Source organism: Loxodonta africana, chromosome 10 (genome assembly GCF_030014295.1).
Source record: "Loxodonta africana isolate mLoxAfr1 chromosome 10, mLoxAfr1.hap2, whole genome shotgun sequence".
In the NCBI taxonomy this organism is placed as follows: Eukaryota; Metazoa; Chordata; class Mammalia; order Proboscidea; family Elephantidae; genus Loxodonta; species Loxodonta africana.
The window spans coordinates 34,515,959-34,525,942 of record NC_087351.1 but is presented as its reverse complement, the minus strand read 5'-3'; the positions used below and the strand labels follow the sequence as shown (position 1 = coordinate 34,525,942).

Sequence of the window (9,984 nt, the reverse complement as noted above, 5' to 3'; positions counted from 1 at the left end):
GTGTAGAACAATTTCTTTTTAAACTACGTTATGCTAATTGAGCTAGACGTCCCCGAGACCACGGTCCTTTGCCCTCCGCCTGGTAACTCAGTCCCTCAAGGAATTCGGATGTGTCTGTGAAGCTTCTATGACTGGCTTTGACTTGGTCAAGCTGTGCTAACTTCCTCAATGTTGTATGCTATCCTACCCTTCACCAAAGTTACCACTTATCTCATGTCTAGTTGGTGTTTTTCCCTCCCCATCCCTCAATATTGAGATTATTAAAGGATTTCTCTTCAAGCCTGGCATAAATGAGCCCCCAAATTACTTGCCTGGCATTTCTGAGCTGAAGTTCTAGTTTCAAACTTTGCCCCCAGTGACTTCCTAGACCACCCACCCTCAGTCTTCTAGGCCCAGACCTGCAGCCCCACAGTCCCAGCCTCCTCAGAGCCGAGGGGAGAAGCCAGCCACAATGATGCTCTCCCCAGTGATGTAGCTGGCATCTGAAGAGCACAGGAAGGACACAATCAGTGCATAGTCCTCAGGCCACCCATTCCTGGATGGAAGAACAGAACACAGCACTGATGGTCCTGGGCTCTGGTTCTGCCGCTCCAGAGGGAGCCAGCACACCCTCCACCCCACTTTAGGATTTCTAGAGCACACAGCCACAGGTGAGGTGGGCTCCATGGAGGGACACAGACTCAGAAGAGCTACATGCACCCTCCAGGGCTGTGCTGACCCCCAACTTCAGCAAAAGGAATGGTCAGTAGGAGGAGGTCTGCTCTGAGACAAGCACAGCCTCCTCGACCCACCTGTATCCAGGCCATTGAAGGGTCAAACCCCACTTGCCTCCGCACTTGGTGGTCTTCCTTAAAGTGTTTCCAGGCAGCCTCATCCTTGTGGAGCTGGGCAAAGGGAAGAAATGAAAGAGTCAGTGCAATCTGAAACAAAGAGATGGGCAGGGTCCCGTGGGGCCACCCGCCTGAGCAGCCATGGCAGCTTTGCCTTCCTCAGGAGAAGCATCATATTCTCAGGGCTATCAGACTGGGTCATGGCTGACTTCAGAGGAGAGTGAGGACCTCAGAGGTAAGGATGCTGCTCTGGGACTTTGGTCACCCCTTGACCCCTTAGCCATTTGGGAGGGCTTCCACTCAGCCAAACTGAGGAACAGGGTCACCTCTAGTCCTCACTATTTTGCTGAAGTCAGTCTTGATGATTCCTGGCACCAGGCAGTTCACCCAGATGTCCTTTGGGGCCAGCTCCAATGCCAAGGTCCTGGTGAGACCTAGCAGGGCTGTCTTACGTCATTGTAGGCACCCAGCTCCTGGAAAGGGAGTCAAGAGCATGTTAGGATGGGGGCAGGCAACAAAATGTTATTCGTATTTTTAAGAGTGTATCTGAGGCTTTTGCCCTCACCTACAGAGGGTCACGCCTGCCCCAAGCCCAGAGCTCAGACACACTCTCCCCTAGCCTTCTCTAGGAACTGAAGCTGAATCTGAGGGAACCACATGGACACAAGCCATCCCAGGGCAACAGGAATAAGGCAGAGGTCTGTCCTGGGCACTGTCCCTATGAGCCCCTCCCCCTGTCCCAAACAGGGCAAGAGACCAAGCACACACCACATGTGGTATGTAAGCCAAAACGGAAGAGACCAGAATGACAGCACCACTCCTGAGAGGAGACAGACAGAAACAAGAGAGATGAAGCTGATAGCTTATGATTTATTGAGGTGCTACAAACCAGTCGTTAAGTTAGGCAATCCTCACAATCACAATGCAGGTCCTATTATTATCCCCATTTTACAGCTGAGGAAACTGAGGCTCAGAGAGGCTTAGGAACACAACCAATAAATGGCAAATATGGAATTTCAACTCTATCTCTCTGACCCTGAAGTCCATGCTCATAACCATTATACTCTGGGGCCTCTCTGGGGAAGAGATGAGCAGAAGAAAGCCAAGTGCTTGGGGGGAAGGGCAGGGTGGGCTTGGTGAGAGGAGCTCAGGGCTGAAGGTGAATGCTTGTTAGTGGGCAACCTCCAGGAAGAAGATGAGGCAGGGGAAAATAAGAAACGACAGTCAGGAACTTTTGCTTCTACCCAGGACAGCCCCCCAGATAGTTCCTAAAGGCTGTGTCTATAAAGAAGAGGCCAAGGATATGCTGTGTTCCATGGGAGACAGTGACCCAAGTCCCTAGGGACACATGTGGAGCACAGTCAGGTCTGTAGCATCTGGGAAGAAGCAGGGCCCCTGGAGATCAAGATGCAGGGAATTAGGAGGGGTCCCAGAGAGTTATGGGTGGGGGGCTTAGCCAGTCTGAGATGGGGCTCTTCCTGTGGGGAGAAATGAGGCAAACCGTGTCATAGGATGCAAGCTGGTGAGGGGGTTGTCCAGCTCTGAGAGGTCCAGAGAGTAGGGGAGGGTGAGACTGACCAGCCCACAAGCTAAAGCACAGCCTCTTCCCAATCTGCTGATGTCAAGGCCAAGGCGGGTATGCCTGGGCCCCTGGAACATCCCTCTCATCTCACAACCACTAGATTTCAAAACTGTAGCCACCCAAAGGCTGAGGCTGAGCAGAGGGAGAAGTGGGGATGTAGAGATCCCTAGGGAGATTTCTGTCCTCCACGCCCTCTCAGCTGTGCCCCTGTCCTCTCCAGGTACAACTCCTGCACCTCTGTCTCCCCACATCCGATAGCCCTGAGAACATGATGCTTCTCCTGAGGAAGGCAAAGCTGCCATGGCTGCTCAGGCGGGTGGCCCCACGGGACCCTGCCCATCTCTTTGTTTCAGATTGCACTGACTCTTTCATTTCTTCCCTTTGCCCAGCTCCACAAGGATGAGGCTGCCTGGAAACACTTTAAGGAAGACCACCAAGTGCGGAGGCAAGTGGGGTTTGACGCTTCAATGGCCTGGATACAGGTGGGTCGAGGAGGCTGTGCTTGTCTCAGAGCAGACCTCCTCCTACTGACCATTCCTTTTGCTGAAGTTGGGGGTCAGCACAGCCCTGGAGGGTGCATGTAGCTCTTCTGAGTCTGTGTCCCTCCATGGAGCCCACCTCACCTGTGGCTTGTGTGCTCTAGAAATCCTAAAGTGGGGTGGAGGGTGTGCTGGCTCCCTCTGGAGCCCTAATCCAGGAGATGTAGAGAATCTCAGCAGCAGGTATGGGTCACCAAGGAGGAACACAACTACCAATATATGTCCCTGCAAAAGGACGTAAAAAATTTGGATTCTTGACCCTTATAGAGCGCAAGGACCTAACTGCATGTTCACTGCTAAATACCCAGAAGTTGGGACAGTGCCTGGCACATAGCAAGCACTCAATAAATACTTGCTGAATGAATAAATACAAACAGATGGGAAGAGAAAAGAATGAAGAAAGGCAGTAGGAACCAGTTTTAAAAACACACACCTGAAAGTGGCCTTCGGGGGATGAGTGAGTGGGCAGGCCTGCCGTCCAGTGCCTGCTTTTACAGTAATACCAGGAGGGGAGAGGAGAGTTGTTTGGGTTTTTTTTTTTTGTTTTTTTTGTTTTTTTTTTGCGGGGGGGTGGGTGGTGGAGGCCTCACCTTGTCCCACACCTGCTCACTGGCTCCCAGGGTGCTCCCCACCAGAGGGTTGACCTCTGCATAGCACACCAGGAAGTCAACTCCGCCACAGTGCTCCAGGGCCTGTAGGGAGAGGCCAGCAGGAGGGGTTGGGTGAATGTGGAGATGGCCTGAGAAGGCCTCGCCTACCCAGAGTAGCTCAGGTATGTGGGAAACTCAGGCAGAGCTTGCTGACCAGACGCTGCCTTTGGCTGGGGATGGTCACGTAGCTTCTGAAAAAAACAAACTCAGAGATTAAGGAAAGTGTACCTGACAGGCCCAAGGGCAAGTTCTCCAGTCCTGAGGCCTCGGGGAAGGAAAGCCTTTTGCAGGAATCCCTCTGGGGGCTTCCCTCAACCCTTTAGACCCCTCTGCAACCATGGTTCTCCCAGAGTGTGGGGTGGGGATGTGTGTCCTACCAAAAACAGGCCACTGTCCAGAAAGCCACTGTGAGCAACCAGGTCTGCTCAATTAGACTGTGAGCTATCATGGTCATGGGACTTATTCTAGAGCCTTCCAGCCCCCATGCCCATCCTTTTCTCTCCCAGGGCTGAGCAGTGAGGGAGAGGCTTTGTATGTTCTCTTCTCTGTGTCCTTCCACCCCCTTGGCCCCTCACTGTGGCCACCAGCTGCTCCTGGTCCTCTGCCTTTCCCACATGGCACACGGTGCCTGTCACACTCAGCCCCTCCCCCCAGAGGGTGGCCATCGCACAGTCCACATTCTGCTGCTTCTGGCTGCTGACAACCACATGGGCGCCGTCCTGGGCCAGACACCGGGGCACAGCAAAGCCAATCCTGTGGGCAGAGATGGAGAAGGTGAGACAACCTTAACCCTTCCCCACCACTCTTCCTCTACCCAGCCCCAGAAATCAACAAGGAAGGCTGTGTCCTGCTCTCACAACCAAGAGGTCCTTCTATGAAAGTCAGGGTCAGTGTGAGAGAGTCAAGACACAATCAGGGCACTCATCCTTCAGTGGTCTCTGAGACCACAGCTACTTTATTGGCCAGAAGACCCCGCTGGTCTGTCCCACTGCTGTATCTCCTCACAGAGATCCCTACAAAGGGATGAAACAGGGCCCCATGGACCCTGGCCACCACTTGGAGCATGGAGGCCAGCACCTGGTCTCCTTCCTGCAGAACTCAGCCCTGGGGGAAAGAATCAACTTCACTTACCAGTGACACAATGATTCAGTGAGCATGGTGATAATTATCCCCCAACTCTTCCAGACAGACAAGGCCAGCAGCAGAAAGGGAGACAAAGTCAGGCTGGCCATGGTAAATTCCAAACACATAAGCCCCAGGTCAAGAACTATCTCCAGGAAAATCCCCTAGTTACAAAATGGACAAATTAGAATGTGAGACCCACCAGTCAGTAGACAAGGATCATTTTTCCATTAATCCCATAAGCAAGCTTTGAGTGCTTATAACATGCGAGAAACTGGGCAGTAGATGCTGGAACACAGTGGTGAACTACAGACCCAGCCCCATCATGGAGCTTCCCTGTCCAGTGCGTGTGCCAGCCACCAAACGAATAATTACAAGAAATTTTAGTTTTAATTAATAGTTTCTAGTTGAAAAAATAATAATCAGTACAAACTCTCATTCACTGCTGGTAGGGGTGTAAGCACAACCACTTTGGAACACAGTTTGGCATTCTCTGGGAAGGAGAAATTGAGAATACAGCCTTCTGACTGCAATTTCCCACCCTGCAGAGTAGCGGTCACGTGTGCATGAGAGACAGTACAGAAGTGTTCACAGCAGTATCCTTTATAAGAGTCCCAAACAGGAACAAGCCCACATATCCTTTAAGATTGACGGGATAAATAAATAGGGTTACAAGTATATAATGGGATGCTTTACAGCAATGAAAAAGAATGAAGTGCAGCTATACTGCACAACATAGATAAATCTAAAAAAGCAATTGTTGAGTGAAGGAAGCCAGACACAAAAGAATCCATATTGTGTGATTTCTGCTTTTAACCAAAAAACCAAACCTGTTGCCATCGAGCTGATTCTGACTCATGGCAACCCTATGTGTCACAGAGCAGAACTGAGCTTGGCTGTAATCTTTACCAAAGCAGATTGCCAGGATTTTCCTCCAAGACACCACTGTGTGAGTTTGAACCGTCAACCGTTTTTAGTAGTGGTGCAAATCTGGTGGCGCAGTGGTTAAGAGCTTGGCTGCTAACCAAAAGGTCAGCAGTTCAAATCCACCAGCTGCTCCTTGGAAACCCTCTGGGGCAGTTCTACTCTGTCCTAGAGCGTCACTATGAGTCAGAATCAACTTGACGGCAATGGGTTTGGTTTTTGGCTTTTTGGTATCTTAACCATGTGGTGGGCAAAGCAGAAGACAAGGCACGAGGAGGTCACCAATACCAGAGTGAGCTTTTCTCTCCCTTTTGGGCCCAGAGCCCTCCCAGTGCCTGAAGTCCATGGGCGCTCAATAAAGTTCAGATCCAGTGGGCTGGGGGGAGTCATGGCTAAGGAAGTCATGTATACGAAGTACCCGGAAGGTTGAGGAGGGTTTCGACAGGGAAAGCAGCAGATGCTTAGTCTAAGGGGACAGAATGAGGGAGGCTCTGAGCGGTGTGTGAATGCCCTGGGTGTTTGGGAGAGAGCAGGGACACCAGTGTGCCTGGAGTGAGGAGAATGGGGACTCATCCCTGAGAAAGCAGACTGTGGCTCCACATGCCAGGACAGTGCCCAGGCCCACACTGGAGTGAAGCTACCTGACCTGAGGCCTCATGGAGCCCAGGCCAGGCAGCTACTGTGGGAACCATGTCCTCACAACTGCCCTCGAGAAGAGAAAGGTGGGCTGCTGTAGATAGTGTGAAGGCAGGATGAGGACCTGCTATGCGAGACTCGATATTAAGACGTTTCCCTGTGACTGGAAAAATCTGAGGTGCTTCTTGAGGGGGGCATCTTACACCCAAACCCCAGGTTTATCAGTGCCACATCAACGTTAGCCCAGAAGCTCCTGCACCCCCCAGTGTGAGATTCCAGTTTGCTCACTACCCCCCGACCGGGAACCCTGCTCACTCCTGAGCCTAGGAATCGGATCAGCTTCCTGCCTGAGGGGTCAGGGAGAGAGTGGTTGGAGCAAGGGGTTAGCCAGGACACTCAGGAGCCTAGGGTTCACATTTCATGTGGTGCAGTCCCTGGGAGATGGAAGAGAGGCTGGCTCTGGCAGCTCTGGGTCTAGAGACCAAGAGACAGGAGCTTCCAGGAGGCTCTGTGTGGGATGACTCTGTCCACAGGCCCCTCATCAGTCCCAGACCGGCTCTGGCCACTCCATCACCAAGGGACTCCTGGTTACTAAGCAACCCCTGCCTTACCTTCTGCATCTCCCCTCGTTCCTTAGCAACCCTTGCGTAACCCAGTTCCTTCCAGTTAGGAGTCGGTATCTACGAAGTATAAGAGCATGAGTGCTGCTCAGGAATTGTGGAGCAATTTTAGATTAAATGTTAGTCTGCACTCAGCACCAAAATGGAGCTGACCAAGCATTCTGCTTTGGGATGGGCAGCCTGGGTTTCCAATTTATGTCTCTCCTGGTATTGTATTTCCAAAAACACCCTTAGTAGGCCCTAGCCCTCCTCCCTTTTCTCTCCTAGTTGCTTTCACCCTGCTCATTCTCGCTCTCTTGCTCACTCGCTTGTTTGCTCTTTTACACGCAAGCACTTCTTTCCACAAGGTCAAATTTACAGTCTTACATTTCAAGGGGATGGGGGCTTTCAGCTCCTAATTGATCTACTTTTCCTAAACAGGACACCAGATTGTAAACACTATTATGCCTCCCTGGGGACCCTCTCTCCCCAGCTGCAAGCACAGATTAACCCCGTCGGTGTCAAGGGAATCCGGTCTCCTTGGCCAGGCGGGCGTCAGGAAGAAGAGGACTTGCATTTTTCCGGGACAGAGCACCACCTGCCGGAAAGCCAGGGTTATAGCACTGCAAGAAGCTGTTCCCATCTCTTGGGACATGCTTGGCTGCCCCCTCCCTGGACCACAGCAATTCTCACCAAGACTTGCTTGTGTAAACTGGGCAGGAGACCGTTTGCAGTGAAGCTGCCCTACTTGGTGGTGAAGTGAGGAGAGACCAGTCAGACCTCATCCTTGTCTCCCTGCTTCCCCTTTTTCCCATAAAAAAAAAAAAATTTTTATGAGGCCCTTTTTCCAGGACTCAGGATTGAGCAGCTTCCAAGGTCCCAGGTTCGGGCTCACTCTCCCTGCACTCTCGGTACTGAAGGTCCTGGGGCCTTACAGTGTCCCCACCCGCCCCCTCCCCCATGCCCTGGAGCCTGGCACTGCCCAGTCTGACATCTCTTTCCGTGTTGATCCCCAGCCGAACTGACACTCAAGAGTCCCATGGTCTCAGCACTGGGTCCAAAGAGAGAAGAGGAGGGAGAAGGAAGCGGAAAGAAAACAAAGATTAGGGGAGCAACTGAGAGACATGGAAAAGTTAGAAACACTGAAAATCAGGAAAGAGGGAGACTAAAGAAATGGTAACAGAAGCTGAGTGATCTTGGGCAAGTCTATTGCTCTCTCTGGCTTCTAAGTGCTGCCCAGTGAGATGAGGGACTGGGCTGGGCTATCCTAAGGGCTCTGTTACAAGCAGCAGAGAAGAAATAAAGCCTGAGGTGCAGACATGGAGCCCGGGAGAAAAAAACATTAACACAAAAATTAAAGAGGAAAGGTGGGCAGTTCTAGCTGGCTGGGTCCCAGCCTTAAACCCAGTGTGAGGCAGCCTCACCTGAGCTGAGATGACTCCAGCTCACCCTCACCTGGCTGTGCTCCTGTCTTTCATCCATCCAGGTCAGGAGCCCTCCAATGTGTGGGGCCTGCAGCTGGAGTGTGAGGATATGAGGAAACAGGTTTCAGACACTGCTGGTTATATCTGACAAACTCAGAGATTTATGAAATTTGATGTCCCAGAATTTAAAAAAAAAAAAAAAAGAGGTGGGAGGGGAGAGGCCTCACCTCAGCTGTGGAGAAAGCTTGGGAGGGAGGAGCCTGGGGGAAAGGGCATGACTTACACTCCAACTAATATTCTACGGAATGCTGCACTCACACCATTTACCAGAACCTCAGTCCTGTCGATCTGGCTGTCCCCAAAGACACTCGCACACACAGAAACAGACAGGCCCATGGGTCCAAAGCCCCAGACTCAGGGGGCTCCAGAACTCACATGGTGGAAGGGGATGGGTGGTGGGACAGGCAGTCTAGAAGCACAGCTGGCTGGGGAGGCAGAACTGGATCTGTAGCCAGAAAGACATTGACACCAGCAGCTGGGAAGAGACCTCAGACCTCAGTCCCAAACCTAGTGAGGCAGCCCCTCCCCCTGGGTCAGGCCCATGGCACTGGCTCCTGAAGAACCACAGCTGTAGAGTTCCAGGCTCCCTTCTGCAGCTAGGTGTCCACTCACCACCCACCTAGACCCAAATATTTCATGAGCACCTACTCCCACTAGGTACTGTGCAAGTTCTGTGAACACCAAAATTAAGCATCAATCAGCTTAGAGTCTAGTGGAGGAATTAAATGAATGCAGTGTAGGGTGATACATGTTGTCTTAGTCATCTAGTGCTGCTATAACAGAAATACCACAAGTGGATGACTATAACAAACAGTAATTTATTCTCCACAGTCTAGGAGGCTAGAAGTCCAAATTCAGGGCACCAACTTCCAGAAAAGGCTCTCTCTCTGTGTCAGTTCTAGGGGAATGTCCGTGTCATCAATCTTGCCCTGGTCTAGGAGTTTCTCAGGACAGGGACCTCAGGTCCAAAGGACACCCTCTGCTCCTGGCTCTTGTTTCTTGGTAATATGAAGTCCCTCTCTCTGCTTGCTTCTGTCTCCTTTTATCTCTCGTAAGATAAAAGGTGATATGCAGCCCATACCTCAGGGAAACCCTCCTTATATTGGATCAGGGCTGTGATTTGAGTACCTGTATTGCATCTCACTTTAATCCTCTTTAACATAACCTAATCTTGCCTCCTTAACCATAGGCAGAGATTAGGATTTACAACATAAGGCTGTGTGTCAACTTGGTTGGGCCATGATTCTCAGTGGTTTGGCAGTTATAATGTCGTTTGGCAGTTGTATAATGATGTGATCACCTCCATGATGGGATCTGCTGTGAGTAGCCAAACAGTTGAAAGGGAGTTTCCTTGAGGACTGTGGCCTTCATCCAACATAGGTGGACTTTCTGGCAAGGCTCATGGGGTTTTTGTTCTCACTGGATCCTGCAGCTGGCCCCTGTTCATCTGACCTCAAATTCTTGGAACTTGATCTAGCAGCTTACCTGCCATCTTGCCTGCTGATCTTGGGGTTTGTCCACCTCCACAGCATATGAGCCAGAGCCCTGCTGTCTGCCTTGCCGATCTTGGGTTCTCCAGCCCCTGCAACTACATGAATCAGGAGAAGCCTCCAGCCTG

General features: G+C 51.4%; 1 protein-coding gene across 1 annotated transcript; it reads right to left on the bottom strand.

The window, feature by feature from the left end:
- Nucleotides 1-423: 423 nt before the first annotated feature.
- Nucleotides 424-4,700, bottom strand: DHRS2 (dehydrogenase/reductase 2). Its single transcript, XM_023540058.2, is given in 8 exon segments — nucleotides 424-535; nucleotides 829-884; nucleotides 1,170-1,285; nucleotides 1,288-1,303; nucleotides 1,599-1,702; nucleotides 3,544-3,643; nucleotides 4,177-4,354; nucleotides 4,512-4,700. Coding segments are annotated over 8 exon segments (837 nt in total). The 5' UTR covers nucleotides 4,667-4,700.
- Nucleotides 4,701-9,984: the final 5,284 nt, after the last annotated feature.